Source organism: Arvicola amphibius, chromosome 4 (genome assembly GCF_903992535.2).
Source record: "Arvicola amphibius chromosome 4, mArvAmp1.2, whole genome shotgun sequence".
NCBI lineage: Eukaryota > Metazoa > Chordata > Mammalia > Rodentia > Cricetidae > Arvicola > Arvicola amphibius.
The window spans coordinates 50740912-50758796 of NC_052050.1; the positions used below are offsets into that span (position 1 = coordinate 50740912).

The 17885-nt window shown below is 50.0% G+C and overlaps 2 protein-coding genes and 1 long non-coding RNA gene across 6 annotated transcripts; 2 read left to right on the forward strand and 1 right to left on the reverse strand.

The window, feature by feature from the left end:
- Positions 1–724: 724 nt before the first annotated feature.
- Positions 725–15881, reverse strand: LOC119813475. Of its 3 annotated transcripts, XR_005285185.1 has the most exons (5): positions 15724–15881; positions 13199–13376; positions 11740–11879; positions 3153–3504; positions 725–1876 (listed from the first exon to the last, which is right to left on the reverse strand). It is a non-coding gene; the product is annotated as an uncharacterized LOC119813475 (long non-coding RNA). The 3 variants fall into 3 exon arrangements; XR_005285184.1 differs by lacking the exon at positions 725–1876 and having other exon boundaries at positions 3074–3504; XR_005285183.1 differs by lacking the exons at positions 725–1876; positions 3153–3504 and adding an exon at positions 10906–11016.
- LOC119813474 (polyunsaturated fatty acid lipoxygenase ALOX12) lies at positions 934–13792 on the forward strand. Its single transcript, XM_038328815.1, has 14 exons — positions 934–1116; positions 1634–1835; positions 2907–2988; positions 3091–3213; positions 3328–3431; positions 3678–3838; positions 4635–4778; positions 5920–6129; positions 8672–8758; positions 8983–9152; positions 9831–9952; positions 12878–12978; positions 13096–13266; positions 13371–13792. Exons 1-14 carry the CDS (start codon positions 982–984, stop codon positions 13548–13550), a joined length of 1992 nt encoding a protein of 663 aa, XP_038184743.1. The 5' UTR covers positions 934–981; the 3' UTR covers positions 13551–13792.
- Positions 15882–16155: 274 nt separating the features above from the next.
- Positions 16156–17826, forward strand: Rnasek (ribonuclease K). 2 transcript variants are annotated; one of them, XM_038326491.1, is made up of 3 exons: positions 16156–16341; positions 16992–17068; positions 17533–17826. In XM_038326491.1, exons 1-3 carry the CDS (start codon positions 16264–16266, stop codon positions 17672–17674), a joined length of 297 nt encoding a protein of 98 aa, XP_038182419.1. In that variant the 5' UTR covers positions 16156–16263; the 3' UTR covers positions 17675–17826. The 2 variants fall into 2 exon arrangements, with proteins under 2 accessions (XP_038182419.1, XP_038182418.1); XM_038326490.1 differs by having other exon boundaries at positions 16158–16341; positions 17530–17826.
- Positions 17827–17885: the final 59 nt, after the last annotated feature.

Here is a 17885-nt window from a genome sequence, read left to right on the forward strand (position 1 = left end):
TCGTTGTCTCTGCTCTCCCTTGATATCTGGCCTATTTGAAATCTTAAAATCTTGATTGATATTCAGGTGAGTGGTGGAGAAGCTAAGGGTGGGGGAAGAAGGGAGGGTGGGATTCTAAGTCTGGAAATACTGTCTTTTCAGGCTCAAGGCAGCCTGGGGATCCCTCGGGATTTGTTGAAGGGCAGATTTCAAAAGCAGTAGAGAGCCGGAACTGGGGGTGTTGGAGAACCGCAGCTGGTCTAGCAATTGGGGCATCCGGCAGATCCTCCCAGGTTCACCTTCTAGAAGCATTCCTCTGGTTTCAGCCCAGAAAAGAGACATTTCCCCCTCCATTTGAAAACTAGGTTTAACCCCTCTGCAAGTTTTCCTAAAGACCCAGAGGCCTTGGGAAAGCTCCTAAACCTTCTTGGCTCCAGCCAGGATACTCCAGCCCTGAGAATCCCCTATAAGTCTAGGGCAGCGATTCTTAACTTGAGTCGCGACCCCTTTGAAGACGCTGGAAAACAAGATATTTACATTACAGTTCATAACAGTAGCAAACTTAGAGTTATGAAGTAGCAACAAAAATTATTTTATGGTTGGTGGTCACCACAACATGAGGAACTGTAGTAACGGATCGCAGCACTGGGAAAGTTGAGAAACACTGATCTAGAGAGTCCCCTGTCATAGCTAGCTCTAACCCCCCCCCCCCCACTAACACACACACACACACACACACACACACACACACACACACACACACACACACTGCCAGATCACCTTTAGTTTCTCTCAAAGGCATAGCCCTTCCCCAAAGCCTGCTAGACTAGCAGGTTCAGGCTAGTCTAGGGCGGGGACTAGGGAGGAGTGCCTAGAATTGTGAGGGCGGGGACACAAACCCATCTTTTAAAGCCTCCGAACTGGCCCTGAGGCGACGGTGGCCCTGGGCGGTCTTCGAATTGAGCTTCACTTGGGTTGCCTCCGGAGAGGCCAGAGGGTGCCATGGGCCGCTACCGCGTCCGTGTGGTCACTGGGGCCTGGCTCTTCTCGGGATCCCTCAACCGAGTGGAGCTGTGGCTGGTTGGGGCCCATCGGGAGGTGAAGCTGGAGCTACCGCTGAGGCCCGCGCGGGGCAAGGTTAGCGGGCAAGAGCTGGGTCCCCCAGTGTCCGGGCTGGGCGTGGGAGGTTGGCAAGGGACAGGAGGCTAGGGGCTGTGACCTCACGACCGCAATGGAGTTTTGTGGAGGTAGGACACCGGGAGTGAGGTCAACAACTGGCATGGGCTGGTCTCCTTTTCCCGGACCCCAGCCCAGGCAGCCTCTGATTCCTCCTGAATAAAGTGCCCCAAAGCCAACGTAAAAACAGGACTTGTGGTCAGTCATGAAGCTCCAGAGCTCCAGTGTGGTGGGAGCTCAGCGAGCAGGAGACAGGTGATGATGATGCTCGCTGCTCAGCGTGCTGTCGGCTCTGGTCTCCCCACAGAAACGGAATACCTTAGACCCACCAGACAGGTTAGGGGTGGAAGAGGGAGGGAGAATGGGAGTGAGAGGTGTTTGATGGCTGCGGTAAACTGAGGCTCCATAAGGGCGGTTCCGTCTCCGAAAGGCTTCTTCCAATTCCTGCTACTAAGTCTGGGGAATCTGATCCCCACAGGAGGAAGAGTTTGACTTCGATGTTCCTGAGGACTTGGGGCCACTGCAGTTTGTGAAGCTGCACAAACAGCACACAGTGGTGGACGACGCCTGGTTCTGCAACCTCATTACAGTTCAGGGGCCCGGAACAAGTGCAGAGGCGGTGTTCCCCTGCTACCGCTGGGTGCAGGGAGACGGAGAACTGAGCCTGCCGGAGGGGACTGGTGAGCAGGCAGCAATTCACCTTGGGCAAGTGGGCGAAGACCTGAGGGAAAGGGAAGTGATGGAGGTGATGCGGGGGCGGGGTGAGGCGGGGAAGGGGGCAGAAGAACCTCAAGAAAGGATGGACAGGCGCTGGCTGGTACAGTGGGTTTCCGGGATGCAAGTGAGGAAATGGGAAGAAGTTATGAATTCCCCAAGGGTCTCCCAGAATAAGTGATGTTGCACTTGAATTAAAGAGGGTACTAAGCAATCTGGAGACCCTGTTTTCCTAAACAGGAAGTAGGTCACACAAAGAAAAGCAAAGAGCAGGATGAGTTCTGTGATTCAGAACAAGTTAGGACAGGGACAGGTGAAGAGCTCACAGAACAGGAGACTGCCAGCGAGCAACAGACAGACAGACAGCTAGGAAGGGATGACGGGCACCTGGTTTGATTGGAGTAGTGGGGATCACCTGGCAGCAGAGGGCATGCATAAGAGTCACAAAACTTCAAATATTTACCATGAGAAACAAGAGAAAGAGAGGCAGGAAACCCAGAGTGGTACAGGTGGAAACCGGAAACAACACGTTGAGACAGGTGGATCTAATGGAGGTGGCAGCAGGGACAAGTCAGTAACTGGAGAGTGATGATCTACTCTGAAAAGTGAAGCCAGGCAAAGAAAGCAAGGGTGAGGGTGTCCGGATGCTTACGGTGTGAGGTCAGCCAGCCAGAGCAACGGGCAGCAATAGATGGCTGTGGTGTCAGGGACCAAGATTTTATCACCTTAATTAGGGTGATATCCCCCAATTCTAGACATTGATGAAATACGGTCAGGACGGAGATTATGAGCTTAAGGTACAAGGAAACATGGCAGATATCTGGTCTGGAAGGAAGATGTGGGTTGAAGTCAGTGAAACTGTGAGCCCAGGCAAGACCCGGATGAATGCCTGGGGATCAGTCAAATGAGGCAAAGCCAGAGATAAAGACAACAGAACCCAACAGAAAACATGGACTGGCTACAAAAAGAGGGCAGGAGACAAGCGGAAGCGTGCTCAGAACCAGACAAGAAGTATGGCTAATTCTGACTTCCCCCAGCCCGCCTGGCAGGAGACAATGCCTTGGATGTCTTCCAGAAGCATCGAGAAAAGGAACTGAAGGAAAGGCAACAGGCCTACCGGTGACTCTCAACCCACAGCCTCCCAACTGCCCCCACCGCTCCCTGCCCCACCCCCACCGCTCATCTCAACCCTCCCCCTGAAGCGTTGTCCCCAACTTCTAGCTGGGCCACCTGGAAGGAAGGCTTACCCCAGACCATAGCCGCAGACTGTAAGGACGACCTACCTCTGAATATGAGATTCCATGAGGAGAAGAGGCTGGACTTTGAATGGACACTGAAGGCAGGGTAAGGAAAGAGCTAGGAAGCTTCGGGCATGGGAGCAGGGAGACCCAAGCGCGGTGGTATTTAGTGAGAAGCTAAGGGTCAGATGATGGGGTCATGTCTTAACACCTGTCCTAGGGTTCTGGAAATGGGTCTCAAACGTGTTTACACCCTCCTGAGAAGCTGGAACCGTCTGGAAGACTTTGATCAGATCTTCTGGGGCCAGAAGAGTGCCTTGGCTGGTGGGTGGCTTCCCCCGATCTCCGTAATCTCCCCGTGGTCCCTTTTCACTACGATGCATGGTTCCCGGAGCTCCTAGGCAAATTAAAATATATTACGACTGATATTCTCACAGAAGCCCCCAAAATGACAAAAATTAAAATGGCTGAGCGTAGGATATTCTAAATCCCTGAGGTCCAATGGGAAGAACAGAGACATCTAGGCTGCAGTAAATTCCCTCCTTTCTGTGCCCCACCCCTGTACCACAGAGAAGGTTCACCGGTGCTGGCAGGACGATGAGCTTTTTGGCTACCAGTTCCTCAATGGTGCCAACCCCATGCTGTTGAGACGCTCTACCTCTCTGCCCTCCAGGCTGGTACTGCCCTCTGGGACAGAGGAGCTCCAAGCGCAGTTGGAAAAAGAACTCCAGGTATCTTGCCCCTGCCTGGCACTGCTCTCTCATTACTAGTGTGTAAGACCTAGTGAGGTTGAGATGCCAACGTCAGATGGCAGAAAAGAAGGGACCCTTGGTGCACGCCTTTTGCTAGGAAAAAAAGTGTCTGAAGAATGGTGATGTCATAGAAAAGCCACAAGGAACTCCTGTATGAATGGGGGAAAGAGATGGATCCCTAGTACACAGATTGGGTCCAGAGATGTTAAAAGGAATAATGATACACTTGCTGCTGTCATTTTTCTAGATTCCAGTAATCTTGGCAGGGAAAAGGCAATGCCTGCGCTGTGGAATGGGGAGGTTAGGGAGGTTTTCTGGAAAATTTCGGAGTTGAGTTGGTAAGGATGGACTGGTCACTGGAGGATAAGCCACAATGTGCTCATTGGCAAAGAAAGCTCAGGAGGCTCTCTGGAATCTTCCTCACAGAGCGGAAGAGGGATTGTTGAGCTGATGGCCACCAAGAACAGAAGGCCACCTGGGAATGATAGGACAGGGGACTGAGCACCTGCACAGGGAGTCAGGGCGCTAGTGCTTGTGAGACAGACCGGACTGGGCAGGCCTACTCCGAACCCAGATCTGCTACACATATCCCCGCACAAGGTGTTTACCCCCATCTGGGTGGTTTGTGTTCTGGGCTGTTACCTTAAGATTAGAAGAACCAGACCAACCGGACACTGTAGATATGACAACAGGACTCTGGAACTGATGGACAGCAGCGACAAGAAGCTGGCGTGTGATCTCTGAACTCTAAGAATGGATGCATTCCTTTCTCCAGAATGGTTCCCTGTTTGAAGCTGACTTCATTCTGCTGGATGGGATTCCAGCCAATGTGATCCGTGGAGAGCAGCAGTACCTGGCTGCCCCTCTTGTCATGCTGAGGATGGACCCCAGTGGGAAGCTGCTACCCATCGCGATCCAGGTAAGGCTCCCTAAGTACCTCCATTCCTAATGCTGGTCTCGGTCACTTAAACCTCTGCATCCAGAAACCCAGTTTCTAGGTGCTTGGCTCCCCGGTCCTGTCTCTTCTGAGAACTACCCTCCTTTTACAGCCTAGTCCCCCCAACTCATCCAGATGGAAGTGCTTGTTCATGAGTCACAGAAGCTGCGGGGTGTGGTGGTGTATACCCATAATCCCAATACTCTGGAGGCAGAAGGATCATGAGTTCAAGACTGTCCAAAGATAAATGACAAGTTTTGGGCCAGTCTGAGCTACAACAAGCAATGGCCTCTTGAGTTCTCATCCTATCACTAACAATACTCAAATATCCGTGTGCATCTCATTTGCCTCAGGTACTTGTGAAAAGCACAGGTTTCTGGGTTGGTGTAGCTCAGTGCACAGCACTTACTGCACACACCATGCTAGGTGGGGTAGAAGGGGGTCGGAAGTTTGTTAAGTCCCACCCCCAGACTTTCTGGTTCAGTGTATCTGAAATGGATGTAAAATGTGCTTTCCTTACACGTTCCAAATTAATGCTAAGATTAAGTAGCTGAGGACCACACTGAGAACCATTCTTTAATCTCAGAGTCCTCTGCTTCTAAATATCCATTGTTGCTTGACTCTTTCGCCTACTCCCATCAATCATTGACGAGCACTGCCAATAATCTCCACGTCCATCTGTTCAGGTTTGTTAGTCTTTGAGATAGTCTCACTACATAGTTGGCTGGCCTGGACTTTCCCATGTAAACCAGACTTGAAACTACAGAGATCCACCTGCCGCTGCTTCCTGAGTGCAGGAGATTAAGGAGGAACCACCACACCTGGCTCCCATCCTCGCAGCTTTCTCTCTCCATTTCATCACCTGCTCCCCGAGCCTCACGTTTCCCCCCACACCACCGCTAGGACCTCCTTTCTGGACCCCTGCTTCCCACCTGTCCTGCACACAGCCTGCCTGTCATGGCACTACAGCTAGGAGAGCAGAATGTCAGGTTTCTCATTCCTTCCACTTGAGTGTGAGGCACTGGAAGGAACCAGTTTAGCTTAGTGATGGGTTTCTCCAGGAACTGTGGTCATGTCATACAGAGGGAGAGTTCCATCAATACTCAATTTCTATTTCTCCCAGATTCAGCCTCCCAGTCCCAGCTCCCCAGCTCCAACATTGTTCCTGCCCTCAGATCCTCCACTTGCCTGGCTCTTGGCTAAGATCTGGGTCCGAAGCTCCGATTTCCAACTGCAGGAGCTCCAGTTCCACTTGCTGAACACTCATCTGGTGGCTGAGGTCATCGCTGTTGCCACCATGAGGTGCCTCCCGGGACTGCACCCTATCTTCAAGGTACAGGCTCCACCCTCTGTCCCATCTCCCTTAGAACCTAAGTAAGATGTTCTGAGACAAAGTCTCTAGCTGGACCTGGAGCTCACCATTGTGGCTAGGCTGGCTGGCCAGCAAGTCCAGGGGATCTGCCTGTCTCCACCCTCCACAACTACCACGCCCCTACAGAGGTAGTTACAACAGCAACACTCTTCATAGCGATCGCTGAGTGAAAAGCGGGGACAGAAACTGTACCAACACCTTGGAACTTACTTTAATCAAGCTGAGTCATTTAACACCTCTTAAGGACCATTATGAGGGAGATCCCTGAAATTCTCAAACATCTGGCAAGTGTCACTGTGGGCCTACAACATCGTGGAGACACCATCAGTTGGGAGTGGAGGGAGCCAAGTGCCTAAGAACCAAGTGGAGGTGGGGGAGACGGCCAGTGGACAAAAGGTTTGCTGCTCAAGCATGAGGACCTGAGTTTGAATCCTCAGCACCCGTGCAAAACCCAAGCACGGTGGCTCACCTAAAGCCCGAGCAGCTGGTGGTGGGAGGACAGAGGAAACCAATTCCAAAGGTTGTCCCTCCAGCCTCCACAGGGGCACAGTGACACACATGGGCCCATACACACATAGTCTCAGGCAAATAAAATAATGTAACAAAAATAAAAAGATTTGAAAAATCTTGATAACATTTCACATACAGAGATCACAAAACTGCAAGCATGCTGGGTGGTGGTGGCGCATGCCTTTAATCCCAGCACTCGGGAGGCAAAGGCAGGTGGGTCTCTGTGAGTTCAAGGCCAACTTGGTCTACAAGAGCTAGTTCCAGGACAGTCTCCAAAGCTACAGAGAAACCCTGTCAAAAAAAAAAAAAAAAACCTGCAAGCATATAAAAGGGGGTGATTGTCAGGGCTAGTGTAAAGGAACACCAGGTGTCTGTTTTAGTACATGGTGTATAAAGCACTGTCAGAGTATTCAAGGTAGGAACGTGGTAAGGAAGACAATTAAGTGCCAAGCCTGGCCAGTCTAGCTGTGACCCCTTCGGGTAACACAGGCTGATTAACAGAATCCTGGATTTCATTTCCTCCATGATGCACCTGTACCTGCATCTTCTATTGCGTGTGTGCAGTTAAAACCTATATTCACACTTGACACTTTCCCCTCTGGCTCAGTGTCCTTCGGTCTCCATCTGCCCTAACGATTCCATGCCATGGCAAACTGCTGTCTGTCACATGACAGTAGGGCTAAATGTGCCGGTGTCTCCGGGGTACCTTACTTTGACAGTCAGGGTCTAAGTCCTAAATCATACCTTGATATTTTCCAAATGTCCACTTTCTTGTTTTGTTTTGATTTTGAGACGGGGTCTCACACAACCCAGGCTGGCCTCCAGCTCTCTCTATCCAAAGACTTCCTTGGTCCTCCTCGGTCCACCTCCCTCAAGCTTGGATCAGAGGCATGCACACCACACCCAGGTTATGGATTGCTAGGAATTGAACCCAGGCTTTGTTCGTGCTGCCCAAGCATTTTGCCAACAAGGTTACATCTCCAGCCTAGCTGTGATCATTTTAACTGTGACAAGGGGGGTCTGTTAGGCTGTTAAAGGACAAATGGCAGAGACTGTAATGTGACACATGCTAAATGCTATCTAAAAAGTCCTTGAAATTTTTGTTTGGAGTTGTTCCCGGTCATCTTTTCCTCTCATGTGACTTGGGGCATACTGTGACACTCACAATCTTGTGTGAATTGTCCAAAAATATCTCAGACTAACGTGAGCTGCTTTGATATCTCAAAATCAAAGAGATCACTTGAGCCATTCCTGTGTTTGGCTTGAGCAATTCAGATAAATACCAAAATTAGACAAAATATGGACATTAACTGTGTAAAAAAGAAGACAGTGTGACAATGAGGTGGGGTTTTATAAGAGCTGAGGAAAAGGGGAGAGGAGACCCAACAGTACCATCAAGGCTGGGGGACAGAACGGATGCTGAGACTTCTGCTGGGCAAGCAGATAGCTTCATATACCCTCCCCACAAGCTATTCCCAAAGAAACCCGAGCGTCAAATAGCCAAAGAATAAAGGCGCAGTTTTGATAAGGAATATACAGGCTAATTTAAGCTATGAGGATATAAATGACAAAATATAAGAAAATCAAAAGGCACTGAGAGCTCCTAAAAGACACCCACACTCAGGGTGGAAATAAAGAGATGAATAACAGCTACTGTTAGGTATTACAAACACATCACCTACACAGAGGAGCAGCTCTCTCAGATAAGAGCCTACTATTGCCCCCTGTTGGCAGGCTGGAATATTGCACACTAAATAGTAATTAACTTGGTACCAGAGTGGCAAGGTGTGGTTTGAAATCCTAGTCACCACGGCTCTAGAGGACAACTCCTTAGGAATTTAGAGAATGTGAATAAGTGACCAGAGAAGGAAGAGTCCAGCCTGTCAAGGACTCGGCATGAACAAAAGCACCAGTGGGACAGTAGGACTTTACACTTGGTGTCAGGTCCTACAAGGAAGGTCTCAAGTACAGCCCCCTTTAATCTCCACCCCAGCTTCTAGTTCCCCACATCCGTTATACTATGGAAATCAACACACGAAGCCGGACCCAGCTCATCTCAGATGGGGGAATATTTGATCAGGTAAGGGTCGGGGGGTATGGTGCCGCCTCATCGCCCGGCTTCCGTTGATGGTCTGAACACTTGGGGATGCCAGACCAACTTCTGTGAAATCTGTCTTAACCTATGAGTCCTGTCCATTCATATGTGTGACTTCAAATCTGAAGATTCCATGCCTGAGCGCCATACAGCCCTTGGCTTTCTATCCCCGCTCCATCCATCAAGCCTTGTCAACTTCCTTGTCCCAGGTAGTGAGCACAGGTGGAGGGGGCCATGTTCAGTTGCTCACTCGGGCAATGGCCCAGATGACTTACTGCTCCCTCTGTCCTCCTGACGACCTGGCCAACCGAGGCCTGCTGAGAATCCCAAGTGCTCTCTATGCTCAGGACGCTTTACAGCTCTGGAAAGTCACCGCCAGGTGAGTGAGAGGGCACAGGCGAGATCAGGCTTGGGACAAGAGCTATCTCCCCGGAGAGAGGGGCAAGGAAGAGGTGGGGTCAGTTGTCAGGTTTAAAAGGAGAGACTAGACTAGGGGCAGGACACGGGCAAGGACGGCTGTCAGAGTGGAGGCTGGGGATCTAGAAGAATCAGGGTTTTGTCCGGAGTGACTAGCAGTCATGAGCAGTTAGAATGACTAACTTTTACCGCTTTTCCTTATATCAATATACCCGAGCCCTGGGGTATTAATCACGGATGCTTGCTTAGCACGAGCAAACCCTTCATTTTGATCCCTAATGCTGCAATAAATTAATTACTTGAATTTATTTATTTATTATGTGTACAATATTCTGTCTGTGTGTATGCCTTCAGGCCAGAAGAGGGCACCAGACTCCATTACAGATGGTTTTGAGCCACCATGTGGTTGCTGGAATTGAACTCAGGACCTTTGGAAGAGCAGGCAGTGCTCTTAACCTCTGAGCCATCTCTCCAGCCCAATTACTTGAATTTTTAAATGAAAATTAAAACTTCAAAACACAAATGTGGTAGGATCCAACCCAGGCACAGTGAGAGTCAGCTGAGAGGTGGCCCTAGAAAAGAGGTGCAGAGGCGAGAGGTTGGAGCCCACGTTCTCAGCTCAGCTTCCTTCTCTGGGCAGGTACGTGGAGGGCATGGTCCACCTCTTCTACCAGAGTGACGAGACTGTGAGAGGAGACCCAGAGCTGCAGGCCTGGTGTTGGGAGATCACTGAGGTGGGACTGTGCCATGCCCAGGACAGAGGTAAGATCTGTCCCAGCGACAAGGGCCCCTCCCCAGACCTGGGGGACAGAACTCTCCAGTCACACCTGCCCTTCCATTCATGACAGCGTCCTCCATGCCTCCAAACACCCAGAAGCATCCTATACCTCAGGTGTTCTTCTAAAGAGGCCCCAGCCATCGGCTCATACTCGGATCCTCAGTTATATCTAGAACCTGCCACAGTTGTATGTGGGACTCAGCTAGAGCAGAACCACAACCTGCTGGGGTATATGGAGCTCTGCGTTCATGGTTCCCTATTTTCCTACCTGGAGATATAAATGGAAAAAGATTTCCCACCAAAGCCCATCATGTCCCACCATGGCTATTCCTTTCCCTCCTGTGCTACTGTCCACGCACAGAGGGTTCTGGCATGCTGTACATTTGCCAAACTGCGATGTCATTCTCAATGCCAAACAACACCATCTGCATGCTATGGCTCGGATCTGAATTCAGGGTCCTGATTCTTGGGGCTCAGGTTTCTTCAGTTAATCTGGTCCTCACTCTCCAGCACCCCTCCCACCAGTCAGGGTGCAGCCACTGCTTGCAGTCAACTTCCATCCTCCTCCCTAACTCCGGAAAGAACCAGACTTTCAGCTCTGAGGTTTCTTTCAGTCACTGCCCTGCCACACTCAGACTACCACCTTGAATCCCGTCCACTGCTTCTTAATGGCCCAGTAGAACCACCATGGCCAGACCCTGCAATGCAGCAAACACCTGTACCCTGAAGAAAGCCTCTCCTTGAGCAAGCATGGGGTTCACTAGCCCTACTCTTTCAGGACTAAGCTCTCTCTAGTTTCTTAGTCCTGATCCTTTGGCTTCAGATGTCCAGAAAGACCCTTCTCCCTTGCCATCTCCGCAAGCAGTATCTACATCTTGAAATTCACAATAAATATTCAGTCTGCTGGGATTGAAATAATGAAGTGGAACAGACGGTGTGGCTTACAAATCAGAGGTTTATTTCTCACCATTCTGGAGGCTGAAAGTCTCAGGTCAGAGTGCCAGCATGTTTGGGTTCTGGCGGGTGCTCTTCCAGGCAACACAGGTCACTTTCATGGCACCACATGGCAGAGAAAGAACAAACTAGATCTCTGTCCTATCTCACAAGGACACTACCATCACTCAGGAGAGCTCTAACCTCATGACCTTATAAACTTCCAAAGCCTCCTCATGTCCAAACCTCATCACACAGGCAAGCAATTTCAGAATAATAACTTGGAGTGGAAACACATTCAATCCATACCATAAATATTAGCTTTATCCTCACAAACAGTGCCTCGGCCCCTCCTCTCTCTACTCTCTCTCAATGCACAGCTCACTTTTGCCACATGTGCTGCTGCACTTGAGGAAATGTGCTAAAATTAAAACAGATGACAGGAGAGCTGCTGGGCACTGCGTTCATAGTCAGTCTTCCTCCCCACTGGACAACCTCAACCAGCATTTAACCTCCCTTTGATGTTCTTATCTAGAAAGCAGATGTGATTATATGGACCAGCTCAAATCAAACCTCCCACACACATTGCAAAATAATTGGCATGAAGCAAACTCAGAATTTTGTTTAGTTTTGTTATTTTTTTTTTCTTCAAGACAGGGTTTCTCTGTAAATCCTAGCTGTCCTGGAACTAGCTCTGTAGACCAGACTGGCCTCGAACTCACAGAGATTCTCCTGCCTCTGCCTCCTGAGTGCTGGGATTTAAGGCATACACCACCACTGCCAAGCAGGACTTTGTTTTGAGACAGGGTCATTTAGCCTAGCTGGGTCTCAAACTTACTTTGTAATGAAAGCTGGCCTTGAACTCGTGTTCTTCCCACCTCGATCTCCGTAGTGTTAGGTTACAGGCGTGTGCCACCAGGCCCAGCTCAGGACTTCTCTTATTCTCCATTGAATAACTAAGAGACTATAATTCTTTGTCTAGAAATAGGAAAACCGCATCATTAATTATTTTGGGGGGTGTTTGAGACAGGGTTTCTCTATGTAGCCCTGGCTCTCATGAAATTAGCTCTGCTGCCCACCCAGGCTGGCCTCAAACTCAGAGATCCACCCACCTCTGCCTCCTGAGTGCTGGGGTTAAAGGTGCGTGCCACCACCGCCTGGCACATCATTGATTCTTTTTTTTTTAAATTGATTGATTATGTATACAGCAGTCTCAGTATTCTGCCTGCATGTGTGCCTACAGGCCAGAAGAGGGCACCAAATCTCACTACAGAGGGTTAGGAGCCACCACGTAGGTGCTGGGAATTGAACTCAGGACTGCTGGAAGAGCAGCCCTACATTAACCCACGAGGGATGACTGACAGCCCAGTCCTTATCTTCCACAATAACCGCATCTATTATTTGCTGAGCACTATTTAAAAACATATCATTTTGATGCTTTTGTTGTTGTTGTTGTTTGTTTATTTAAAGACAGATCTCACTGTGTGGTCCAGACAGTGGTGCGGGATGGCCAGGAACTCACGAGCCTCCTGCCTCTGAGCTGGGATTACATCACGCACCACTGCATCCACTGTGCAGATGGAAACTGGAGTTGGAGCGGTTGGGCAACTGACTGGTCTTCTGACGCTGTGACCCTTTAACGCAGTTCCTATGTTGTGTGACCCCCGACTACAGAATTATTTTGTGGCTACTTCATAACTGTAATTTTACTACTGCCATAAATCAAAATGTAAATATCTGACATACAGAACATCTGATATGGGACCCCTGTGGGGGTTGAAACCCACAAGTTGAGAACCTCTGATCTAAAGTAACCAAGATGGAAGAAATTAGGCCAGTGCCGAAACCTATATCCGATACAAATATAGCTACATAAGTTTAAAAAAAAACCCACATATCCATTCTAAAATACAGAGCATCCTGTGTTTCTTTCCTCTTACTCTGTCACCTTTAAGTCCTGTTCTTTCCCTGGCCAGGTTTCCCTGTCTCCTTCCAGACCCGGGCTCAGCTCTGCCATTTCCTTACGATGTGTGTCTTCACATGCACGTCTCAGCACGCCGCCATCAACCAAGGCCAGGTATGGAGCCCAGGGCCTAGGGCCCGGAGAGCGCATGTCTGGACCTTGGGCTATCCAAGGGAGAGGTGGGAATTCAAATCCTAATACCTGGGTGCTAGAGTTAGCTTCTTTCCCCAGCTGGACTGGTATGGCTGGGTACCTAATGCTCCATGCACCATGAGGATGCCTCCACCCACCAACAAGGAAGAGGTGACTATGGAGATGGTGATGGGGTCGCTACCTGATATCCAGAAGTCCTGTCTTCAAATGACCATCACATGGCATCTGGGTCGCCTCCAGCCAGACATGGTGAGTAAGGACCAAGGAGAGGGAAGTAAGAACTGGGGAAAAGGTATCAACGTGAGGGGCTGGGTGTCTTCGGGCTGGAAGCTGAATGATCCATTCTGTCTCAGGTACCTCTAGGACAACACAAAGAAAAATATTTCTCAGACCCCAGGACCAAAACTGTGCTCAGTCGATTTCAAGCAGATCTGGGAAATTTGGAAAGAGAGATCATAGCCCGGAATGAGCAACTCGACCTGCCCTATGAATACCTCAAGCCCAGCCGCATAGAGAACAGCATCACCATCTGAGCCCGAGCTGCCAGCACTCAGAACAATCCCATCAGCATCAGGGCTGCCACTGCCCTCTTGATTCTGTGCCTTTTTACGTCTGCTGCTAAGACTAATTTCTCCCTCAACTGAACACACTCCACATCAGTATTCTGCCACAGGGCACTAAATGCTCTGCTGTAAAGAGGAATAGTTTTGTCTCCGTAGGCCATACACGTTCTACCACTCTTACCTAGCTCTTTCCCTGTACCCCTAAAGCGGTCACTGACATTATGAGTGTGACTATGTTCCAATAAAACTGTGTGAACACTGAGATGTGAAACTCACAAGTCGCCAGATAGGATTTTGGCTTGTTTTCCTTCAGCCATTTATAAGCAAAAACAACGTCAGGTGGTGGTGGTGATTAGCTTTAATCCCAGCACTTTGGAGGCAGAGGCGGGCAGACCTCTGAGTTCGAGGCCAGCCTGGTCTACAGAGAAAGTTACAGGGCAGCCAGAGATGTTACACAGAGAAATCCTATCTCAAAAACAAAACAAAAACAAGCAAGCAGATGAAGATAAAGTGCTTTCTTGAGGGACGAACACAATTTCAGATTAGATCTGGTCTAACCTCATACAGGCCTCAGGTCAAAAATTCCAGTTTAAAAAGCATCCAAGAGGCTGAGGAGAGGAAAATGATATTTCTGGGTGAAGTCAACTATTACAGCTAAGTCTCCTCTGCCCCGAACCAGCCCTCATGTTTGATGACCAACATGTAAATTCCTGACTCTCTTGACAATTTCCCCTCCAGCCCTACTTTTCCAGTTTGAAAACATACCCTGAATATCCCTAAATAAAGGTGTTACTTGCCCCAAATAAAAAGCTTTCTCCAATAGCTTCCTTCCCCAACAGTCACAAGGAGAAGCAGAAAACCCTTGTCTCAGGCCTGCTAACACCCAGTAATCACTGTGTTTCACAAGCTATCTTTCACAACCATTTTGAGACCAATATCCACAAAAAATAAATTTAAAAAGTGCCACAAGATTCTAGTCCATGACAGTGTTCCTTAGTTTGGTCCTGGAGTCTTGAGATTAAAATGTATTCTCGCAATCATTCTGTGACTATTGTCCTTACTAGCATGGATACACCAATCTCCGTGCAAAGTTTTTATTCATCGGTGGCTTTGAGCTTGAACCCCAGCCCTGGAGAGGAGGGAGTGTTCTTTAAATATCTAATTACCCCAAATAACTACTATGAATTAAAGGCTAATGAGTGTTACCAAATTTGTTTTGGAAAGGCCTTTTTTTGTTCTTTTGTTTCGTTTTGTTTTTTGTTTTTCAAGACAAGGTTTCTCTGTAGCTTTGGAGCCTGTCATGGAACTAGCTCTTGTAGACCAGGCTGGCCTCGAACTCACAGAGATCCGCCTGCCTCTGCCTCCAGAGTCCTGGGATTAAAGGCTTGCGCCACCACTGCCCGGCCTTATTCTTATGTTTATATTTTGTGATGGTTTGGATGAGAATGGCCCCATAGGATCATGTATTTCTGGTCACCAGGGAGTGGAACTGTTTGAAAGGATTACAAGGATTAGCAAGTGTGGCTCTGTCAGAGGAAGTGTGTCACTGGGGTGGGCGCTGGTTTAAAAAGCCCATGCCAGGTCCAGTCAGTCCTGCCCTCCCCACCAGATCAGGATGTCTCTCTCAGCTACTGCTCCAGGCCATGCCATGTGTGCTGTCACGCTCCCCACCATAATGATAATGGACTAAACCCCTGAAACTGTAAGCAAGCCCCAGTTCAATGCTTCTTAAGCGGTGCCTTGGTCATGGTGTCTCCTCCCAGCACTGAACCGTGACCAAGACACATTCATCTTACGTCCTTTCTTACTCGGTGTGCCTGCAGCGTTTTCAGTGGAGAGAGAGGCAACAGCGACTTCTTTGTGTCTTTTCTCCTTTCTCCCCCACAACTCAACTCCACTGAGCCTGCTTTTCCTAGCCCCTTATTTTTCCTGAACGTGACGTCTGTCGAATGATACTGTATTGGAAGGGAAGCATTTCCAGGGTCAAAAAGTCCGCGAATATTGAAAAGCGTTCCTTCAAGCAGGCTGCTCAGACTCAGGAAGGGGCTCCCCTTTTTTCCTGTCAAAGTGTCAAAGTATCTTTCAAAAGTGAGACCCGGATAGAGGCGATAGACTTGCCCGCCGTGTAATCTGTCTCGCTTACCGTTTTCACCACTACAGAAGACCACCGGACACTAAGGTATGTGTGTGGGGTGTGGAATTAGACGATCCCGAGCTTCTCGACCTAACGAAACAGTCCCTTACTGAACTCAGCAGGGCCTTATTCCGATTAGGTTCTTTCCTGGCGCCAGGTTAAAGCTAGTTCCTGGTCATGTGACCTGTCAAGTCGGTCACGTGAGACGCGCGCGCCTTCCATTCCAAGACGGGGTAGGTGAAGAGGAAAAATCATCAGGCCCTAGTTCCTGCAGCACTCATGTCCCTGCCACCTAGGTCAAGGAGGACTTGTATAATTGCTGCTTTGGATTCTGATATCGCGTCCTCCGCCCGAGGCTCGGCTCGCCGCGTGGCGCAGCGCTCTCTTCCAGTCGCCCCCCTCGGAGTGGTCCACGCCTAAAGCCACGCCCACGCCGCTCGGCGCCGCGCAAGTCCCCGAATCCAGCTCCCAGTCCCCGACGTCTCCGGGCTTCCCTCTCGCCGCTTCTGCGCCTCGCTCAGCCTCTAGCGGTCCCTCCTTCTCTCCTCCATGGCGTCGCTCCTGTGCTGTGGGCCTAAGCTGGCCGCCTGTGGTATCGTCCTCAGCGCCTGGGGCGTGATCATGTTGGTGAGCGGGCTGCCCCGCGAGAATCGGAGCGGGTCTGCGGGGCTCCAGGGTTGACGGGTTGGGAGGCCAGGAACCCTCAGAACTTTGGAAGTGGCAGATAGATTAAGGATCTGGCTAATGAGCCGCTGGGAACCGAGACGGAACTTAGATCGAAAAAATTGAGGACTAGAGCGAAAGGGTGATGGGGCAGGATCCTGGGAACGGGTGCCAGTGCCGGTAAATTTGCGGACCCCTTGAGGTAAGCAAGAGCTAGGCCCCTGAGACATTCTTGAGTTGGATGGAGGTGAGGAAGAAGTGTGCTTGCTCCCGAAAATGTTAGCTGAGGCCTTGCTTCTCCAGGGCTCACCGGGCTTCACTTTGGAAATATGAAGTGCTGGGTTCCCCTCTTCTCTTCCGCCTAGTCCCATGCTAATGACGCGTCTTGGAGAGCTGCTTGCTATACCTCCTTGAACCCAGCCCCTCTTCCCAGTGTTCCAACTGACGCCCTATTCCAGACGGCTTTGAGGCCTCCGAAACCAGCTACAACCACCCTGCTCCTAACCCTTTCTACTGTTGTGTTGGGCCAACATTAGAAATGGGAAGAGTTTAGGGAGCGACCAAGAAGTAAGGTACCAGAATTTGACAACCTGCCTATTCTTTTGTACTTCCAGATAATGCTCGGGATATTCTTCAATGTCCACTCCGCTGTGTTAATTGAGGATGTTCCCTTCACAGAGAAAGATTTTGAGTAAGTGGTCGGGTACTTAGGCGAGGCTGGGTGCAAATGAGAGGGAGTAGGGTGTAGGCTCAGAATTATGTGGGGGACACTGCTGAAGGTCGGGGAACTGCAACAGGAGAGCTGCCCTCTATAAAGCAGTTCCGTGGCAAACTGTGATTAACATGCAAGGTCCTAGTTTCAGTCCCCAGCACTAAACCGTTTTAAACAAAATGTACTTAGGAGCAGTCTTGCAAGCCAGGCTTCCGTGGCCACCCCAATTCCACCAGCTTAGAGGTGGCCTCTTCCAATATTCTGCCTGCTTGCGCCTTAATCTACCTCTGTAAAATGGATCCCATGATAGAGTTGGCCCGGCGTGATTGTCAGGTGGACTAAGAGAAGTCAAAGCGTTTAGCATGGTGTCTGGCGCGCGGGCCGTGCACACTGGGTGCTCTGAGTCACTGACATTTCTCTGCTTGACTCGCCACCCCCAGCAGGGACGGCCCTCAGAAGATATACAGCCTGTACGAGCAAGTCAGCTACAACTGCTTCATCGCCGCCGGCCTCTACCTCCTCCTCGGCGGCTTCTCCTTTTGCCAAGTTCGGCTAAATAAGCGAAAGGAATACATGGTGCGCTAAAGCGCAGCCCGGCTCTCCCTCCCCACCCGCTCCCCTATTTAAAGACTCCTCAGCCCGTCTGTCCCACCTATCTGGCGTCCCCTGGGACCTGCAAATTCTGCTCCGGGCCCGAGCGCGCCCTGGACTACAATAAAAAGAAGCGATTCTCCTAAGTCTGGTGTCCGTGTTTGCGGGGGGGGGGGGGGGCCTGGGTTTTGAAAGACCGAGCACA